The sequence below is a fragment of the Besnoitia besnoiti genome, chromosome II, assembly GCF_002563875.1.
Source record: "Besnoitia besnoiti strain Bb-Ger1 chromosome II, whole genome shotgun sequence".
NCBI classification, from domain to species: domain Eukaryota; phylum Apicomplexa; class Conoidasida; order Eucoccidiorida; family Sarcocystidae; genus Besnoitia; species Besnoitia besnoiti.
The window spans coordinates 4,376,641-4,396,847 of record NC_042357.1 but is presented as its reverse complement, the minus strand read 5'-3'; the positions used below and the strand labels follow the sequence as shown (position 1 = coordinate 4,396,847).

The following is a 20,207-nucleotide window of genomic DNA, read 5'->3' as shown; positions in this document are numbered from 1 at the left end:
ATCTCGGCCGAAGGCCTCGCGCTGGGACTGGGCTAAGTCGTCGCCCTCCGCGAGACGGTCGCGCTTCCGCTGCTCGCTCTCAAACAGCGAGAGACTTCCGGCAGCCACCGCCCCCCCGGCGCCGCCTCCCCAGCCGCCCAGCGGTCTCGCAGTCTCTTCTGCTGGTCGAGAGCCGCGGCGCGCTGCAGGTACAGCCGACCCTCGTCCGAGGCGAGGTTCCCGGGCCCCAGCGCAGACGCAGGGAGCTGCTGGCGCGCCCACGACGCCGCCGCCTTCCTAAACTCATCCGGCGACTTCCCAGACACGCTCCTCACGCTCCCCAGCAGCCGGCTGACGTCGCGAGACGCCATCCCGCTCTGCCGGCACAGCTCTTCCAGCTCCGCCCGCGAATAGTCCGCCGAAGACGAAGAAGACGCCCCCCCGTGCTCAACTGAGTACGCACTTCCCAGCTGATGGTGAGGCCCCGAGTGTGAGGAGTGCGCGCCCGCGCCAGCGATCGGTCGCCGCCCCTCTTCGAGGTCGTGGCTGGCCATGAACGCGTCAAACGCCTTCTCCAGGCCCCGCAGCTGCTGCGACCGCTTCTGCTCCATCTGCGACGCCGACGACGCATGCGCAGCGGCGAACGCGAGCGCGTGGTATGCGTCAGCACCCGCGCCGTCTGCAGGCGACGAACTGAGAGACTCTCTATCCGGTCCCCGCGACGCTCGACCTGCCCCGGAGAACTGACTCGAGGCACTCGCCGCTCCGCCGGGCGCGCCCAGCGGCGCCGGCTCTTTGGATGCATGCGGCTCGAGCGGCTGCGGGTAGGCGTCAGACAACGGCGCGTGCGCAGATTTCTTTCGAGGGCCGGAGTCTCCCAGACTCTCCTCTCGGCACGAGCTGGTCGTGCCAGCGGACTCGTCCGCGCCCTCATCAAGAGAGGCCGACGGCAGACGCCTCTTTTGGCTGACTCGCACCGCTGGAGCATCGCCCCGCCCCCAGTCCGCCCCCCCAGCTGCGTCGCCACAGCGTCCACTGGAGGCATCCTCTTCGCTTGTCGCGCACACGCTGCGCCGTTCCTGCGCCGCTTCGCCGTCCGAGTCTCGACTCGCCTCTGCAGCGTCACCCGAGCCCCTCCTGGAGGCCGTCGCAGCTTGACGAGGGGAAGCTTCTCCTCTCTCTTCGACGCTGGTAGGCCCGTTTCGTTCATCCGCTGGCTTGGTCTGCGCCACGGAGTCGCCGTCTGAGCCACTGCCGCTCCCGCGTCCCTCCTCTTTCGCATCTTTATCAGAGTCCATGCTTCTGGCCGCTGATCAACAGACACGCAACCGTGAGAGCGCCAGGAGCAATTCAGGAGCTGAAACGCCCCCTTTCTCGGGTGCGCCAGACACGCACGGACTCTGGACATGCAGACGCCCACGTGTTCGACGGGGCCTCGGCCTGCGCCGAGAGACTGCCGCGGAAAACGCAGGCGAGCCTCGCGAAAATCCCGCCGCTTCTACCTGAGAAGGTGCTTCGGGAGAGTTTCGACACGTACAACCAGGCCGAAGCGCTACACAATACAGAACGCGAGTGGACCTAAACTTCGAGAACCACCAAGAGGCCGCACCCGAGTAGTGACCGTGCTACACGTCGAAGAGTATTCCACCAAATCACACGGGGAAACGGCCACGCAATGAAAAAACCCTGAGGCACACACACAGCACTCTCAGGCGCATCTTCTACTGTGGACGTAGGCAGTTCCCTCTCCGGGCGTCAAACGCTGGGCTAATTGGTGTTTGGCAACAACCACACCCACTGGAAATCAAACATTTTTCATGTCCACGCGGCAAGTGCCCCGGAATGAGAGCTTTTCAGCGCGGAAAAGATTCGGACGGAGGGAGCAAGAACGGAAAAAAACCCGCTACCCAAGCGCACTCTACGCTGTCCCACTGAAAAAGTAAGATGAGCATGTCGCGCAGTCAGTAGTCACGTTCACGACAGGACATCGGCGAGAAAACGGGTGGAGAAAACGGTGAACAGCTCTTTTTTTTTTGCTACAATGTCACTCTGAATTTCGAGGCGGTGCTTCGTTAGAACGGAGGACAGAAGCGACGCCCCAACAGACCTCATAAAGTTTAAAAGAGGGTCTGTCTGCTGATGAGAACTGGAGCGGTCTTCTCGTCGCTATATGCAGGAAACTGCCTGAATCTGGCAAAACAGCGCGTTTCTTTTCACGAAACAGAGGTTTGCCCCCAACGCCATTTGCGCGGACGTTCTTGGGGCGCGACCCTCCCGGAAACAACGGCATGAATTTTCTGGCTCGGCGCGTGTATCGCAGAAGGAACACTCTGCCATAGAAGTCGTCCCTGCTCACCACCGGACGAAAGACTCTTCCCCAGGGAGAATCCAACGCAACACTACCACAGAGTGCGGGAAGAGGACGCCCAGTGAGTTTACGTCGCTGCTCAGCAGAATTACGGAGAAATTCAAGAAAACCCCCTCGTCGACGGATGTGCACAGTCCACCGGTACACGTGCCTGGCGGGCGTTGGTCTGGAGTTTCAAAGACTTCCCCTGCCGGCGGACGGGCGACAGGAATGGTGACAGGCACGCGGCGGTGCCACAGCTACGCGGGCGTAAGCGGCGATCCCGCAGTCGGCGCTCTGGGGACGTATGCGTAGATGCGCTGCCATATACACTCCGAGGACGATCCCACGGCACTGACACACGGTTATTTCTCTGAGACATCGCGTACCTGCGAGAAAGGTCGCCAACGGGACGGAGGGGAAACGCGAATCCTGCCGCGTGCGGAGCCGCCCGCGGGGGGAGAATGGAAACCAGAGGAGGGAGCGACGGATTTCCTGTCGTCCTCGTCGAAGGGAAACACGCAAGCAAACGCAGCGAAATTGCACACCGAGAGAGAGAGGGGAGGGAGGGAGCGCGCTCAAGGGGGGTGGCGAGGAGAGAGAAGTGAGGTAAGGTAGGGGGTGCCCACCCGTTTCTCGCGAGGCAACAGACTAACATAGCCCCTCCTCTCTTCGCCCCGCCCCAGTCAAACTCACGCTGCCTGCTCTAGCGACCCGGTGTGATTCTCTGCTGCTGCGCTCGCGGTTCCCTCTCTCCACTTTGCCTCAGTGAGTTTTGCCGTGGCAGAGGGGGTCGCGGCGACGCCGTCGTGTCGCGCTGGTGAGCCGCCCGTGGAGCACGGGGCTACGAAACACACGCCAGAGGCAAAAAGCGTGTACCGAGCGGGACGACTGCGGCGCTGTCTAGATATTGCAATGGACACCCGAAACCGGACGTCCGCTGCGCTGCGACGACTGCCTTTTCTCGTGTACCAAACAAAACGCTCTCCCAGCATCAACGCACAGTACCTCGCGCCGCTGGGGCGGCTTACTTGCAGGATCGACTCCAATTTCGGGGAAACCAGCGCGCCGGCAAACCGTGTTTCAGCACCCGTGCCGGGTGTCTCGCGCGCAGTGTTGTTTTGCTGTACTAGCGCGTCCACCCGTTGTTTCCCCTCAATCGCAATTCCTCCACCGCGGGGCCCCTTTCCTGGGTCAAAAAATCCCTCCGTCCTGCGAGAGCTCCGAAGAGGAGACTTTTGGGGGTTTAGTTGTCAGAAACCAGAAAAAAGACGTTCTTTGCGCACACCTTGGGTTTTAGCGAGATAATATCGCCGCGAAACTTCACCACAGGGTTTTACGCTGCAGCGGCCCGTCGAACGAGCTGTACGAATGCGCCCGTGCCAGATAAAGTGTAACGAACCACTCCGCAGGTCACAACACACACCGAACTTTCAGAAAACGCTCCCCTTTTCGTCGCCAGGCTCCAGCAAAACTGATCCCGCAAGTCGACAGCGTATCCGGCGACGAGTCACACAGCGCGCAATACCCCCCACTCTCCAGGTTGCTAGGCGAGCGCCCGTCGCGACCGCCTCAGGCGAGGTCACCGTGTCTGGCGACGCGCGCGGGTGAGGAGAGAGGGAGTGGCAGGGAGGCTCACGCCAGCAGCCAACGTTTGCCACGAGGCGGCAGAGGAGGACGAAACCTGTTTGACTTCAATTCGCAAACACCTTTATTCCGGGTCGGAAACGGTCGCACTGTACGCGCAAAAATATGTGCATCTGGCGGCCAGCGGGGGAATTCGCGCCAGAAATGAAAATATGGCGCACAGAGCAGCGGAAAAAACTGGAACTCGGCGCATCTGCCTGGAGCAACACGAGAACGGTAGACCACGCTTGCTCCTACGACAACGGACGCGACGAGTGGACACGCCGCCGCTCGGGAGAGGAGAGAGGCGGACGATCAGGGCCGGTGTATCACTTGATCCCGGGCAGCACGCCAACGCGGTGGCGGCGATCCTGCGGGCTGTCCGGAGCCCGTCTCAATCTTGTTGCATCCAGTTCTAGCAGCCGCGGAGCAGAGAGTTGGAGCGCGACGCGCCGCCGGTACGAATTCCTCGCGGGAAGCCTCGATCGGCGCGTTTTCTCTCGACTGGAAAGCGAACGCTGCGAGAGTGCGCAAGAGGCTCCCGCGTGCGTAGGCGCTTCAGGCGTGGTGAGTGTGTTTTTGAGGAGAGACGACGGCAAACCAAGCCCAGTCGACGCCGGTCCCCGACGGCCCAATTGGGCAGCAAACGTGGCGACAGAAGATGAACTGCGGGAGTGGATGCTCTGGCACGGCCAGCAAGACCGCCGGTGTGCCCAAAACCGGAGGTCCCCTCCCAGATTATCCGAAGTCGCCGCTAGTCGCCGCCACTGGGTGCGCCCGCTGCACAGGTCACCACGCAATTTTCTCACGTGAGCTAGGGAGTGGCGGCTTCTGCTGTACGCGCTGCAGCGCCACTTTCTGCAGCCGGCAGCTGGGCGGAAGTGAAAAAGCAACTTCCACATTCTGCTGCGTGGGTCTTCTCGAACGGCAAGCGACGCGACCCACGGCCTCGCTTGCCGCGATACCTGGAAGAGGAGCGTGCCCTCCGGACTTGATCTGCTGACTTGCTTTTTGGAGAACGCTTCCGGTCACTGCCCGCCATGCGTAGAGTACGTCCAACCTTGGGATGACGTGAGATTCCATCCCAGAGGCACCTATCACGTAGAGGTGGCCGCTGGCTGTCGGGAACGAGCCGAAATGAAACTGCGCTCGCTAAAAATATGCACCTTCTGCTGTATTGGATTCCTCATTGTGACGCTATTATGGCAACTCTGCTTCCGCGGCTACCGTTAACAGTTCGTGGAAGCTGATGATGTTCCCGCAGAATTATTGAATCTTAGGCTTGTGTTGCACCACATATCTGCTTGCCATATATCACTCCCGAAGCGCATCCGTGCAAGAAGGGTTGCAGTCATTTACGCTGACGATGCAGCGAGCACGTTGAACACGGATACTGCATTGAGGCATACTGGCAATCCGGCTGCGGCCGGCTGAGATTCGAACTCACGAGGCACAGCTGCCATCGACAAGGATATCTTCGCCTCCACAACAAGCCGCATCGGTATTTCTCACATTCTCCATTTAGACACTGAATGCATAACAACAGCAGACAAGTTGCTGGCGACGGCAGGCAAAGACCTCCACACGCTTGCCACAATGGCATCTCAAAGACAAACCAGTATTCTCTCGCTTCGGTTCACGTGGTGGCGCTGCCTGAATCTCGGCTAAGGTTTCAAAAAAAGAAACCCCCGTATTCCTTGTTTTGCCAGACAGCCGGTGGCCGCCACAGAATCTTCGCTTCAAGCACTGGCTCCGCTTGACACGTTGTCTTTTTTGGCAGAAGCGTGTTCGGTGACGTTTGGAAACAGGCATGCTATGGACGAACACTACTGGCTCCAGTTCTTCGTAGCTACACTCGTGGAGCGAACTACTTTGAGCGGCACGCATAACAAAGGCTGTGCCGTACCCATCTGTGATGCATTAGCTGAGCTCTTAGAATATGTCGCAAGCCTCGAACACGAGAGTGGAGCGTAGAGCATTGCTTGACTCCGCCTTCTACATAGAAACAATTATCTGAAGACGCGGAAACTGGCCGGTGGAGACTGTGACCCGGGGGTAGAGGGGGGGGGGGGGGGCATGTTGCACCCTTAGTTTACGAGTCATTGAGTCCGCGGATGAAACACAAAATCACGCCAGACGTAGACTTGGAGAGAAGCTAAATGCAAAACATCGCGCCCACGTTGCGCGACGGTAAGACGTCGGTACACACTCTTTGTACGCCATGCGCTGCAGTTGCTGGTGCAGTGAGTACGGCGGAGCCGTGCTCATTCCTGAGCCGCGCAATTCCGCAGTAAGCCTGTTCAAGCGCTCTGCCTCGTTCTCTGCTGACGACCATCAGAGAGGATCCTAAGGGCCTAACATCAACAGCAAGCCACACCCGAAAGCAAATAGCGTCACACCAACGGACATGTCTTCACACAGTCTGGCCGCAAATACACACAGCGTCCCACTCTCCCCTGAGACGCATTGCCAGCGCTGAATGGCTGCCTGCGCCCTCGATGATCCGTCCACGTAGCCCCTCTTGTGCGAGTGCGATATTTCGTCACTCGGAGAGCGGATGCCTGATTCTTGCTGTTCAGCTAACTGCGCACCTGCGCCAGTATCGCTGTCTTTCCCAGAGCCTAATTTACGACACACACGACTCGCCGTCAAGCGGCACGCCCACATGTTGAGCGTGCGGTATCGAGCGCCCGCCATCACTGCGCATGTCGGGGGTCATTCGAATACACATGACACATTTCTCAAAGCTCACCCACTCGCGACATGCAGACAAAAGTTGTCTTCGCTACGGCGGCTACCCAAGGTGAGTTCACTCTGTCTCAGCCGTCCCCGTAAAGCGAGGCCGCTGCTTTCGACAGACATTCAGGAGTGCTTTACGTGCAGCCTCAGGCTTCGCCTTACAAAAACTGACGCCTCTCTCGCGAACGGATCTTCCTCGCCGGTGTGGACGAAACTGGCCAGAAGCGGAAGGGCTGCGGTCAGCACAGAACGTCACACGTATGGCTCTTCGCAGGAAGATCGATACGAAACGAAACCCACAGAAACTCAAAGTTTTGTCTATCACAGGGCACGCCAACCGTCTAGATTGCAGTTGCGTCCTCGGGAGCATGGCGCTAAGCCTGCCCCGCCAGCAGGTGCGGGAACACACACAATATACGCCGCACAGGAGCCGACTAGGAAAACACCTCAATCATTGCACGAGTTTTTCTCCACTTGTTAGCTCCACGAAACACATCGAGCCAGGACGTTCTTGCGCACCCACTGTTCGCAAGCACGTGAGTAACTTATCTGGCTGCTAGCGCTCCCCAGGACAAGCTGATAATAAATAACCCTGTCTCAGAAGTGATCACTTCAAATACAATGCTGCTCAGGCGACTGTGGGGTGTACCTTGTGCCTCGAGCGCAGCGTGTTGTGCACGTGGAGACTCGGCGAGGAGATTCGCGAGTGCGCGCAAGAGGACCCCACTTTTCATCCCTTTTTGAAGCAGTCCCCAGATCTGGGCGTCACCTTCACGCGCCATCACCGTGGCCTTGTCCACCGAGGCCTCCGCCGTCCCCACGCCCGGCAACGACGCAGCAGACTCTTGCTGCGGCTCGGAGTGTTCGGACCCGCGTGTGTCTGGGCGAACATCCTGGCGATCTGCCCGCGCCTGTCCACGCGATGAATGCTTCGAGGCCTCAGCTGGCCTCTCCCCCGTCACGTCTGTGTCAGACGAGCGCATGAGCGCCAGGATGCGCTGTTGTTGACAAAGGCGCAGGAGCGACACAATCGCGTCCACGACCTTCTCAGTCTCCTGTTCTACAGCCTCCGTGGGGTTCGAACCTGGGTTCGCGCGGCCGTCATCTTGCGCGTGTACCGTAGGGGGCGTGCCCTGAGAGTTCGAAGCCGATGCGCAGGACTTGAGGACTTGGGACTCCCTCCCGCCTTTCTGCCGCGCCTGCAACGCCTCCGCCCGAACGGCACACACATCCAGGAGGATGTGCTCCACCAACAGAAAGGTGTCTGACACCCGCACCCATTCTGGCAGGCGGGAGTTCTTGACGAACGCGTCTCTCGCCGAGCGCGAGCCCGTGACGACCGTGACGCCGTCCCCCCCTTGGTGGCTCGCTCAACCCGCGCAGACACATGCGGAGGAAGGTTTCCTACTTCCTCCAGTTCAGCCCCGCTGTCGACGCCCGTCGCCGTCGAGCGCCCGCAGGCCTGAGAGCCCCGCGCGAGACTCGAGTCCCTTACCTTTGACGCAAACAGCAGGAGGTCGACTGGCGGGCCCCCAGCCGCTGTCCCATTTACTTGCCAGTTCGCCTCCCCTCGCCCTGCTGGACTCAGCCCCTCGGTGCACTGCAGAACGGCAACCGGATTCCCAGAAGACACTGACTCTCTGCTGGCCGCGGCCGTGTCTCCTCCCTGACGCACCCTCGCGTCCACGCCCGCACAAACCGCTGAGCAAGGCGACGACTCGAAGCCGCGGTTCGGAATCGAGCTGCCGGTCGTGTGGTCGTCGCGCGCTACAGCCGGCTGAGGCACGGCGGGAGAGGGCACAGGCTCCAGCGCTTGTCCTTCGTCAATCAGTCGAAGCAGCGAACGAAAAAAGAACTGAGAGAACGTAGATGCGTCCTCGGGGCGACTGCCCTGAAGGGCAGCATGCGCCAGCTGAGCTATCGTCGCGGCGTCGCCCTGCGTCCACTGCTCTTCGATGAAGCCGCGGCACTTCCTTAGCTTCGCGACACCCGCAAGCGCTCGCCGAATCTGCCCGTTCATGAAGGCGTAGAAGGCCGGGCTAGCACTGAGTCTCTGCAAGCACCGCATAGCGAGAAAACAAACCGCGGAAGACATGAGGCTCAACAACCGCATCACGCAGGAGAGCTAAAAAAAAAGTCGCGCAGTCTCGACTCCTCGTCATTCGCTACGAGCGACGCCCCGACACCACAAGCAACGTGGCCGAGTGGTTAGGGCGATGGCCTGCTAAGCCATTGGGTTCTGCCCGCGCAGCTTCGAATCCTGCCGTTGTCGTTAGCCGCTGAGCGTATTTGCCCGTGCGACCCTGGAACCTCCCCGTAGATGAGGCCTGGTGCCTTCCCGCTCGGCGGCTGTCTCTTCGCTGACCAGGAGGGCAACCTCGCGGAGTTTTTGCACGCGTGCAACACAAAGCACTCGTGAGCTCGACGCCCGCGGTATGGGGTGCTCACCGTTTTCAGCGTCACAGGACGGCTCGAGGCGGGCGCCGTATCCTGCTGCGATCGGTCTTTTTCACTATCGTCCAACAACGCCTCAAAGAGAACCAAGAGGAACTGAAGCAGTCCGCTTTGCCCGACTCCGGATAGCTTGCTTCTCACAAGCTGCTGGATGTACGCCGCTCGACACGGTCGGTCGCAGAAGGCCTGAATTTCGTCATGCGCGTCTTCTTTCTCCCCTGGATGCCGCGCGGAGTCCTCAGAAAGACATCCGTCAGCGACAGAGCCGCTCGACGCCATGCGGGCGCCTTCACGCTCTAAGCTCCTCTCAATCGCCTTCCAGCTGGCCTTATCCTGCGCGGGCGCGGGCGGCGCCAACAGGAGAATCGCGAAGCGTTCCAACGTGTCTACGGAAAAGTCGGACTGGACGCTCTCCAAAAACTGGAAAAAGACACTCCCGTCTGACTCCGTGCGCAGCAACTGCAGAAGAAACAAACTAGGCCATTCCAGATGCACAGACTCCGCTGAAGAGTGCCCCAGTCGAGTCGTTTTGAGGCTTGCTCCCGCCGCACTGGGCGCTTCAGCGGGCGACCTCCCATCCCCTGAACGCGCCTGCGCGCCGTTCGCCTCTGCGCAGGCCTGCTCCCCGGGGAGGCCGCTGCTACGCTGTCGCGCGTCCAGATGTCTTGCGTCTTCGGTTGTCGCCACGGTGTATAAGGCAGCCAGAAGCTCGAAAAAGCGCGAGTCCCCCTCTCCGGCAGAGGACAACGGCTTCGAGTCGACCGTCGCAAGTCGCGCCGCCCCGCGGGAGACCCCTTCCACGTCTCCCGAGTCTCCGCGGCACCGCGGGCCTGTCTCCAGGCACCCGTCGGGTATCCGCCCGCCCCGCCGAGCGCTGCGCGCCTCGTTTGCCCCCGTCCCGGCCGCTGCCTGGGCGTCGCCCTGGTAGAGCGTGTTGAGAAGCATGAAAGCAGGTGCAACAGACGGGGCGGCGAGTGCGAGCTGCAGCAGTGGCAGGAACAGGACGCTTTGCTGAACACGCAGCCGGGCGCAGTCGTTCTTCACCGACAGATTGCTCAAAAATTGAAGCAGCGAGGCCGTCACCGCCCTCCCGTCCTTCTCGCAGTCCGGCTCCAAAACCCCACACGCCTCCTGGCTTCCACGGGCGCGCTGTGCTGTCGCGGGCGCCAGCTGCCGGGCCTCAGCTCCTTCGCCGGTAGGAGACAGACTCCTCGTCCCGCCTGGCGCCGCTTGCTCGCTCGCCGCGCAGTCTGGCGAGGCAGCTTCCTCCGCGCCTTGCTCCGCAGAAGGGCATCGACAGGAAGACGCCGAGTGGCTCAACGCCTCTATGAGCTGCCGGGGGCATCCGCACACGAGACACAAAACCAGCCTGTGGAACGGCGTCTGAAAGCCGCGTATTCGCTGCCAGCAACTGCCTCCGCGGTCGTCTGCCTCGTGAGTAAAAAGCACGAAAGGCCGAGTGGACGTACCACGTGCGAACTGGAGAGGAAGAGCTCCGGGGCCCCCCGAGCCAGAAGGACGTCCTGCGCGGTGCGCCCCTCGACGCACAGATTCCGCAGAAGGCGAAGCAGCACCGAGACCTCAGCCAGCAGCGCCAGCGGCGCGGCGCAAGGCGGCGAATTCGGGACGGGCGCCAGCACTTGGCGAGGCTCCGAGGCCACATTCAAGCAGCCAGGCGCGTCGCCGCCGGCCTCGCCCGCTGCGGAAGCTGCTTGCGCACACGCCTCCGTCTCTTCGCGCTTCGCCGAGCCGCTCTGCGCGCGAGAGGAGGCCGCCGCCTTTCTCCGCCTCTGGCGCAGCTGCTGGTCCACTGCGAGGGCGCGAAGCAGCGACGCGCCGCAGGCCAGCAGGCTCGACACCGCTGCGGGGCTGGTCGCCACGCGCTGGCGCCATTCCGGCTCTGCGACTGAGCGCTGCGAACAGCAGACAGGCACAGAACGCGAGCGATGAACACTGAGAAGCCGACTTCGAAATCGGAATCCCGACGCGCGTTCACGTCTCTTAGCCTGCGCAGTGGAGTCACAACCCAAACACGCCTGCACCCTCCATGCGCCTCGCCAGCGCTGCAGTGCGTCCTCACCCGAACCAGAGTCTTGAGAAGGCGGTAGCAGCCAGGCGCAAGGTCGGGGATCTCTCTCAAAAAATCTGAAGAGGGCCCTTCTTGAACAGCGGAAGAAGCGGCTTCTCTCTGACCCGCGACCGCGGAGAGAGAGGCTTCGGTCGCAGGAGTCATCGCCGCGAGGAGTGGAAAGAAACGCGCCGTGTCAGGCTGGCCCGCGGCTGTCCGTACAGTCCGCGCCCAACCGCGGAACTCGCGGGCACACAGAGACCTCTGCGAGGACGGAGGCAACGAGAGCAGAGCAGGAAGGCGCAAAGGATTGAAGAAAAACCGAAGAAGTCGTCTCTATTCGCCCACGGAGAAGATAAGAAACGCGCCGTTCGCGAGCCCCAGGGCCGAATAACGGGCTGCAGACTAGCGTACACGGGAAAAGGTGTTCACGCGACGCGTGTGACTCATGAGACGACGGCGTTCAGGAATAGGAAAAAGAAAAGAGGCGGAAGACGTCGAAGTGAGGAAGCGAATACGGGAGAGGGTATGAGCGGCAGAAAGAGTATTGAAAAAAAGGAGTGGGGTTCGCGGAAGATGTGTGAGGAAAGAAGCAGAAGCGCGAGAGAAAGGAATGAGAAAAATCGGCGCAAGCTACGTCTGCGCTGACGGCCAAGAGCCGGAAAGGCAGCAGAATCGAAGGTATAAAGGAAACCTGAAGAGAAATGAGTTTTTTATCTGTGACAATGCCATATCAAGAATACGGCGTTGAGCAGTGTCCTCCTCTCTTCCTCTCAAAGTTGAGCGCGTTCTAACGAGCCCAAGACAAGCATGGATTCCCAGAAAAAGTCGCCCGCGCACAGGAGCTCGGCTGGAGCGCGAGGCGACGCGTCGAGAAAATAGAAGACGAGACTGAAATTCCGACTTTCTCCCTCCTCAACCTTCTTTCTGCCAGCATTAATGCTCCGTTTTTGCTGTGTGTTTCCAGGTCCGCTCCCCTGCCCCCGTTACACCCGCTCTTGACTCAGTCGCAAGTGGCTCTACGCGGCCTCTGGGCGTCGCCTTTCTCTGTCCAGGAGTTCCTATTTTCCTTAAGAAAAGCCGCAGCAACGAGGCGTTTTTCAAGAGAATAGTGCAGGATCTCCTTTTTCAAGGGGACCTGTCGACCCAACCCCTTCGCAGAGGCGGCATCCAACTCGTCAATACGAAGGCACGCGAGTTTGAGAGACACGCAAAGAGCCATAGAAACGCCGAGACGGGGATAGGGAAGACTGCCGCATGCACACGGGGTAGAAAATGGAGGAGACACTCGCCTTGGGTTTTACGCATTTTTCGTGGATTTGCAGACGTGAGAAGCGAACACAAAGGCACTTTTGAGTGCGAACAGAATTACGTTCATTTCCTTTCCACGGAACGCTGCATCCCCGGTAGACGTCTTCGTATCTTCCGTAAACTCGGTCTTTTCCGTCTCTGTGCTTCCGCGCACGCGAGGCCACGGTGAGAGGGCGAGGGGACCAACCGCGAGCGACGGTTTCCTCTGTTCCCAGGTCCTTGTTTTCGTTGTTCTTCGTTTTTTCGTTGAGGCAAGATGGCACGCGCGGTACAAAAAACTCGCGACGCGGCAGGTGCACAGACACCCGGCTACGCGGATCTCGTCGACCACAGTTTGAAGGCAACCTCGATGGATCACGGCATGCAGTACAGCTCGATTTACTGGGAAACCAGCCACAGAACCTACTTGCCTTTCTGGGCCTCTATGACTCAGAAATTCTCCTGGAAAGTCATGGACGATCAGGTACGCAGAGCGCAGCGATGCGTGCGGAGGGGTTCGGGGCGCAGCTATTTCTGGCGTGAGAGCGTCTCAACCTGCGAAAGATGAGTACTGCACTAGCTTCGGGGTGAATCTTTCAAAGAGAGCTACTGTCAAGCATGCTGCGTCAGTGCCTAGGCATGCCTGCGTGTAAAGACGGAGCTACCCGACAGCGGGGCTAGCAGACCGCCTGCGGTAGGTGTGCAAGCGTGTTCGTAGAACGGCACACATCCATGTGCACGTATCGCAAGGAATGCTGATCTTTAGCAGGGATTTTCTGTGGCGTCGAGCTCATTTTTGGTGTTGATTTGTATCTGCATATGCCGGTGTGTTTGCGCATTATCGTATTCGCATCCGAAACTCGCGTTTTCCTGCTGCCCGAATTGCTACTACATGCATGCGCGTGGATATCCGAGGGTCCAATCTGCAGGCATATGCGCGTATCACGCTGTCTTCTGCTGCAACCACCTTCCACACGCTGCTGCGTCTCGTGTCGCTCTGGCGGCTTGCTGAAAACTGAAGAACCCTTCTTTGCAGTCGCGTCTGCCTCCGCTGCACGCATGCGCACTGGCATGGTCCTGACAGAGTCGGAGACGCTTGCGTTCGGTTTCTTCAGAGGCCTTCGGCATGCGCGGCGGGAGGCGCGCTCTTCTCCGAGTGTCTCTCCGAGCGTCTGCTGCGCTTTCGTATTTTCTCTTCCGTTGCGTGTTTGTGCGTGGCTCCTTGCGCATCCCTCCGCTCCTTCCCAGCGGCGGCCTCCGCACCTCCTGCTATCTGCCCCTTACCCCCCGCCCCCCCCCCCCCCCCCCCCACGGCCACGTCGTGCGTGTGTGTGTGTGTTTTTTTTTTCTCTCCGCAGATCCGCTCCGCGCTAAACTTGCCCAAGCCAGTGACCACCGAGCCCTTCGTTTTCTCCTCTGGGTCGCCCTACCTGCGCAAGTACTACGGCGATGCAGACATTTCTGTGCCGGTGCCGCTCAAGGCGCCCGCGCACTTTGCCTTCGTGCCCACGGGCACGCGCATGCCCTGGGAAGAGCCCGCGCAGGCGCTCGGCGCGCAGGCGGCGGCTGCGCGCGGCGCAGCGGCGACGGCCTTCCGCGCGGTGCTTGAGAGCGCCTGGAAGTGCGACATCGACCAGCAGCTCTCGCAGAAGATGCGCACCCTAGCGGCGAGCCCGCTTCCCAACGCCTGCGAGGCCGCCAGTCCCATCAGCTGAGCGCCTGCGGTCTGCTGCGCCGCGGAGCCGAGTCTGCTGGATCTGAGGACACCAACGCGCGCGGGCGGTGCGTGTGTTTCCGCGCCGAAGAGACGCTTTCCCTCCCGCAGAAAAACAAACGCTGCGTCCAGCAAAGATGGCGCGCGGGACTGCCGCAGTGGAAGGGCGAGGAGGCGTGTCACCCGGGGGCCGGGGAGAGGAGCGGCGCGGGCAGGCTGAGCCCGACGAGGCGCGGAGGACGGGAACTCCGCGAGACGGCGATGCTCCCCCGTTATCTCGCGGCGTGCGTCTGCGACTCTCAGCGGCCTGATGAAGTCGACGTTCCCACAGGAAGGCAAAGCGCCTGGCGTCGGGCGGCGTGGCTTCGCGTGTCTCTTGTGCGTGAGCAAGGCGCTGCCGACGAGGGACAGTCATACATGCTGCCCCTTTCAGGACGCGGAAGTCTAGAAAGTCCTGCACGGATGGGTCTGAAAGACGCCCCGCGCATCTCTGCGCATCGTCGCTGCGACTTGTGGAGGTCTACGGCGTCTGTGCACCTGCGTGTGTGTGGGAGCATGTGCATGTGTGCGGACGTCCGGAGAGTGTATGTGTGTGTATACCTTTATATGTGTCGGGCAAGTGTGGTCTTTGAGGAAGCGGAGGAGAAGGCGTGCATCGCCTTTTTTTCTCTTTCGGGTCTTTCCCACATTTCAATGCCTTTTCTTCCCCTGTAGGCGTGCGTCTAGCACGCCAGAGAGGCGAAGCGCGATTTCTCTCGCTGTGTCGCGCCGCTGCGGCCGCACCGAAAGAAACTCCTGGGCTCCCCGTGCGCCTCAGGAGCGCCCCTGCGCCCACCACGACAGTCACGAAGCGCGGAACGAACGAAGAGAGCCCACAGAAGCAGAAGTCCGGCCGCGGCCCAGCTTTCGGGCCTGAACCTCGCAAACGGTCGATGTGAGGCAGGGGCGGACGCATATTATATTGCGAGCCAGTACAACTGGAAACTGCCAAGAGCAAAGTTTTTGAAAACTAGACTAGCATGCATTGCTTTCGCACTGTAGAGTCGCAGTCAGACAGCGCTCACGTTGCGTGCGACGGCGCTTGCAGCACATTTAACCCCGGCATGTCAACAGGCCGCTGAGAGTCGTGCTTCCCAACTCACACGCATACAAACATACGTATCCGCTTGGGGCGTGGCTGCGCGCAAGCACAATGCCCCTCTCTCTCTCGCGCATGCCTATCGATTCGCTCCTTCGATATCTACCGATGCAGACAAGCGCAAGAGGCATATATGCGCGGAAGAGATACAATTAAGTATATTCATATATATATTTATAGATATTTATATGCGTATGCCGGTTCCGGTCCGTTCAGAGGAGGGAGACCAGAGGCGTAGATCGCGCACCGAATTATTCGGCGCACGGGGCGGGGAGAGGCATCCCTGTATAGAGAAACAATGCCTTTTTTGAGCCGAAAAGGATTTCTAACTGCGTTAAATCGCGGGCGGCAACGGCTGAGGCTGCGCAGCGTGGAAGAGCGTGTACGAGGACAGGCAACGGTACTCGATGTGCGGGAGTCGGTTGAGGATGTCCTCGTGTGCGAGAGTCTGGTTCAAGTCGCTGGAGAAGTAGTACAGAATGAGCGACACAAGCGGAATTTCGGTCATAGTCACCATAATCGTCAGGTCGTCGCCGTCTGTCACGTCCGCTGCAGCCGCCCGCACACAAAAAGAAATCGTGCCGCTTAATGTCAAATCCCAGCTGACTTGGTGCACATCAGGCCGGGAGCGGATTTCCGCCTACACGCATGCGCAAGGAATGTGGCGTTACGCTGTGTGCTCACTGCTACACACGCATACTACATATCATCATGTAAATATATATAGATACCTACATATAAATACATATATGTGGATATACATAAACCTATATATGTATATATATACACGCATGCATGCAGCGCACTTCCATAGAGATCAGTGACCAGAGACGTGTCCTTTTGAAGCACTCCTTCGCCACCACCGTCTGCGCTGGCCTCCGCGCTTCCAGGGCTACCAGTGTCCTCGCTGCTGCAGCGGTGGGTTCAGGTTACGAGCTCGGCATTTGCGCATCTCCTCTGAGACTGGCATGTAGGCGGGTGCGTGCGGAGAGAGGTTTCACGGCGAGGTGTGGCTGGCTGTCTCCAATGTCTGCAGGCGACGCCGCCCAGGCACTGCTCTGACCTGTGGAAATGGGCAGCGTAGTCGACCAGTGCAGCGCCACGTGCTCAGGGAAGCAGATGAACACCGGCCGCTCTCTGAACACGTCTTCTCCGCGGAAAATCACCTAGACAGGACCGCACACGAGTCGGGTTGACATGCACATGGTGCAGCCACGACGGGACAGCGACCCCTCATGAAGCAGACCAGTACACATACGGACAGCGACACAAAGGGCACAGGTTCTGACATGCGCACAAGAGCTGCAGGGGCCGTCTGGGATGATTCCAGTCTGTCGCGATAACGTCGAGAGTTCTGTCTTCATTTCCCTCTCCGATCTTCTTCCCGCGCGTTCCTGATGTACTGCATTTCGCATCTGTTCTTGTTGCTATGCGCATACAATATATACACGTATATATATATATATATATATATATATATATATATGTATACGTGGAACTCCAGCGACAGAGCCACATGCGTGCTTGTGTCTAGTAGGGAACGTCGTTGTCGCCTCGGGTTAGAGTGCCTTTGTCTCTCGTCGCGTAGGCGGATAACTCAGCGAAATCTGTCCCCGCATCTGGAATCTGTTACTTTATCCCTTTCTTCTTTCTGCGTTCAATCACCCACGAAAGCCTGCCGCATGGACAGGCGGAAGTCGCGGCGCGCAAGCGTGTTGCCTTCACAGCGAGGGGACAAGGATAGGAAAAAAGCGCCAGTCTGAGAGGGCTTACCTGCCAGGCGAACAGAGCCGCTGGGAAGCGTTTGATGCATGCGGGCTGCCCTGGATTTCTATCCAAGGCCGATTCGTAGACGAGCCGCAGTTTGTTCTCCCCGCCTGCGCGCATGGCGAGCACCGCCGGAAGTGTCAATGAAGGACGCCTGGCTTTCGGGGGATTCCGAGGAACCCTTTCCGGAGCGCGTCGAAGCAATGTCATGCCACAACGTCCGCACCACACTCTCTACATTCGCAGAAAGAGTCTGTGATTGGCTCGGATGCCGTAACGCTGACGCCTTAGAACTAACGTCAAGCTTGTGTAAGCTGTGCCTTTCTTCTTATCGTATCTGTCTGACTGCTTCCATTAGCTCTACGTTGATAGTGCGGTGGAAAGACATACGCGTGCAGACTATTCCCCATACATGCACTGCATATCGAGGCAGATGAGCAACCGGAATTCCTTCCAGCGCACACTTTCGTATATGATTAGAGGAAGGCCGCCGCTCAAAGGGCGGGAGCATAGTTGGCGCTCGCTCGGGTGGTTCACCCAGGGAAAGCGCAATGGCTTTTTTTTTGTTTGTTTTTGCTTCAAGGACGATGCCCGGCGCGTCGAGTATACGGCAAACAACCCGTTTGCGGCTAGCGCAGAGGCTGCAGGTACGTGAATCATTTTTTGACGTGCTGCCATGCAGCCGCCTTCCAGCCAGCGCCGCCCGCATGAACACCTCCACGAAAGCGGAGAAATCTTCGGCAGAGAGATTTTCTGAACACCCCCGTCCTCAGACGCGGACGGCCCATCTCGACTTCTTTGGAAACACCTCGCGAGACTTACCGTGATCAAGGCGAACAGCCCAGTCGAAGTACGTGCCAACAACATATTTCATCGGCAGGTGCTCCCGCAAGGCAATTCTCAAATTCGGAATCCTCCACTGAACCGCCTGAGGCAAGCCTGCGCAAGCAGAGCGCCGCGGCAGGACGGAGGCAAATGGAAATTCAAAGACTACGCAAGGTGACAAGCCAAGACGGACGACCCGAACGCGCGACGGAGGTGACGTCACACAAACCCATGTGTAAAAGCATATTCAAGTATATATATACATCGCACCCCGTATCTATTCCTCCACTCATAGGTGCGTAGGTGCATGGGTACAACAGCATCAACGTTCATACTGGCAACATGTAAAGATGTTTATTCAAATATATGCATGCTTACGTCCATATACATAGATACATACATACATCCAAATGTATGTATGTATGTATGCATGCGCGGAAAGGCTCTTGTTTTTTGACGTGTGTGGGTGGGCGTTGCCTCACTTGGCGCCTGCAGAGCGTTTTGGTCTTCGTCCCGGAAGATGGACAGAGCGCCGGGCTCGAGACACCAATCCCAGAGTTTGCAGTCTCGCAGGAGGTCGCATGCGCTTTCGAACTGCGACCAGTCGACGACGAAGCGGACAATGAGGTCGGTGTCGCGGTTGGTGTCGCATCTACGGCAGAGCTCGCGAACCATGTACACGATTTGGTTGCGCGGCATCTGCAGCAGCTGCTGGCGAGATGTGGGGTTGCGCACGACGTCGGAGAAGCGCTTCACGATGTACGAACAGACTTGCCGCGACAGTTCGCGGTGGTGCGCAACTTCTTCGTGCGTCAGCACCCGCGCGCAGTTCACGACGCTCAGCTGGTCCACGATCAGCGAGACGCAGTCGTCAATCGAAATGCAGTTCACTTCCAGATTCCGCGCCTCCGCGAGGACCTGCAGGCGTCAGAACCACACGGGTAAAACAATATGGAAGACATCCCTCCACGCGCCCCCTCCGACAATCCCTGCAAAGAACTTTTCTCCTGGAAAGCTTATCGATCCTCCATGATGACAGGCTGCTCTCGGCCCGTCCTATAATATACTAAACATGCGTATGTGCAGAGGTAAATGGAGGCCGGGCGCAAGACAAAGCACGTACACATGTGTAGGTATGCAGGCGCGCGTCTCGTCTGGGTGCGACCGTAGTTGCACAGACACTCGACGACGTTGGTGGAGCGAGAGCTGTCATTTTTATGCGCGTCCTGCATCTGCTTTCGCTTTCCACAGGAACTCGGATGCTTGACGAGTTGCTCACTTCAAGAATGATTTCGGGGTCGGTGCCTGGCTCGATGTCTGCGCCGTACATGCACCGGACGAGCTGCTGGACAACAACCCATCGCTGCTGGAATTCAATTCGCTTGGCAGTGTCTGGGCCGCAAAAGAGGCGCTTGAAGTACTCGCTGCATGCCGCCAGAATGCTTTGGTGAGCGCGGAGTTCCTGAGCGTGGCGCCACCGACAGAATCAGGACCAAGATGAGAAAGCGGGCTTAGAGAAATAGAAATGTGGGAGAACTTGTTTTCGAACACAGTTGGGAGGAGAGAAGAGCCGCAGCACATAGACGCATAGGCGTTTTTTGCGTGTGGTGTGATCATGTGTCAAGAATGATTAGTGAAGTTGAATGCACCGCATACAGTTGTATACGGCGAGGCGTTTAGGAGTACGCGTAACGGTTTATAGTTCAGTCTATATGCCTAGATCGATTGCGCCAATACTCTATTTCACCCAGAGAATGCATTATACGGCCAGCGCTTGTCTCGGCAAGGCGCCAGGTCTCTGTTAGGCGCGTCCTCTGACCGCAGATCGTATCACTGCCATGCCTTGGGGTCCCTGTCCGCGTTGTGCATGTTTTAGGGTGCCTCTTTCATGGCGTAGAATTTCGTTTTCCCTCGGGTGCGCGCGTACTTTGTTCTCTGCTACAATGACGACGTCAAACAACGGTTCAAAGGCTGGATCGGTGAGCAGCCGGTACACGCTTTGTTGAAACGCGCGAAGGCGAACAAGAGGGTTGCCCTGCTTCGGTTGACGCGAGGAAAGCAGCGACGAGCTGTCGAGCCCGCCGGAGACGATTACTCCGGCTGACTGCGGATGCATCATCTTGTCTTTTGAGAGAGAGCTGATCCAAATATCAGAATGGATGGCCGGTAATTGCCGCGTGGGATAAAGCACGCAAGAGTCTAGGGCTGGGTGCGGCTAGTCCCGGTCGTTTGAGGCAGAAACTCGGCAACGCGCTGGGAG

The 20,207-nt window shown here is 59.0% G+C and overlaps 4 protein-coding genes and 1 non-coding gene across 5 annotated transcripts; 2 read left to right on the top strand and 3 right to left on the bottom strand.

Moving 5' to 3' along the window:
- Positions 1 to 32: 32 nt before the first annotated feature.
- BESB_039740 (AP2 domain transcription factor AP2XII-1) lies at positions 33 to 1,277 on the bottom strand (the record flags this gene model as incomplete). The annotated part of the gene is made up of 1 exon (XM_029362560.1): positions 33 to 1,277. One exon carries the CDS (start codon positions 1,275 to 1,277, stop codon positions 33 to 35), a length of 1,245 nt encoding a protein of 414 aa, XP_029221525.1.
- Positions 1,278 to 7,236: 5,959 nt separating this feature from the next.
- BESB_039730 (uncharacterized protein) lies at positions 7,237 to 11,378 on the bottom strand (the record flags this gene model as incomplete). The annotated part of the gene is made up of 5 exons (XM_029362559.1): positions 7,237 to 7,890; positions 8,100 to 8,744; positions 9,140 to 10,477; positions 10,615 to 11,058; positions 11,226 to 11,378. The coding sequence occupies 5 exons, from the start codon at positions 11,376 to 11,378 to the stop codon at positions 7,237 to 7,239; spliced, it is 3,234 nt and encodes a 1,077-aa protein (XP_029221524.1).
- On the top strand, positions 8,882 to 8,963 carry BESB_041450. The gene has a single exon. It is a non-coding gene; the product is annotated as a tRNA-Ser (tRNA).
- Positions 11,379 to 12,780: 1,402 nt separating the features above from the next.
- BESB_039720 (uncharacterized protein) lies at positions 12,781 to 14,218 on the top strand (the record flags this gene model as incomplete). The annotated part of the gene is made up of 2 exons (XM_029362558.1): positions 12,781 to 12,987; positions 13,862 to 14,218. 2 exons carry the CDS (start codon positions 12,781 to 12,783, stop codon positions 14,216 to 14,218), a joined length of 564 nt encoding a protein of 187 aa, XP_029221523.1.
- A 1,471-nt stretch (positions 14,219 to 15,689) lies between these two features.
- Positions 15,690 to 20,066, bottom strand: BESB_039710 (BTB/POZ domain-containing protein; the record flags this gene model as incomplete). Its single annotated transcript, XM_029362557.1, has 7 exons — positions 15,690 to 15,904; positions 16,419 to 16,521; positions 17,129 to 17,232; positions 17,945 to 18,061; positions 18,430 to 18,865; positions 19,227 to 19,409; positions 19,875 to 20,066. The coding sequence occupies 7 exons, from the start codon at positions 20,064 to 20,066 to the stop codon at positions 15,690 to 15,692; spliced, it is 1,350 nt and encodes a 449-aa protein (XP_029221522.1).
- Between the last annotated feature and the right edge of the window lie 141 nt (positions 20,067 to 20,207).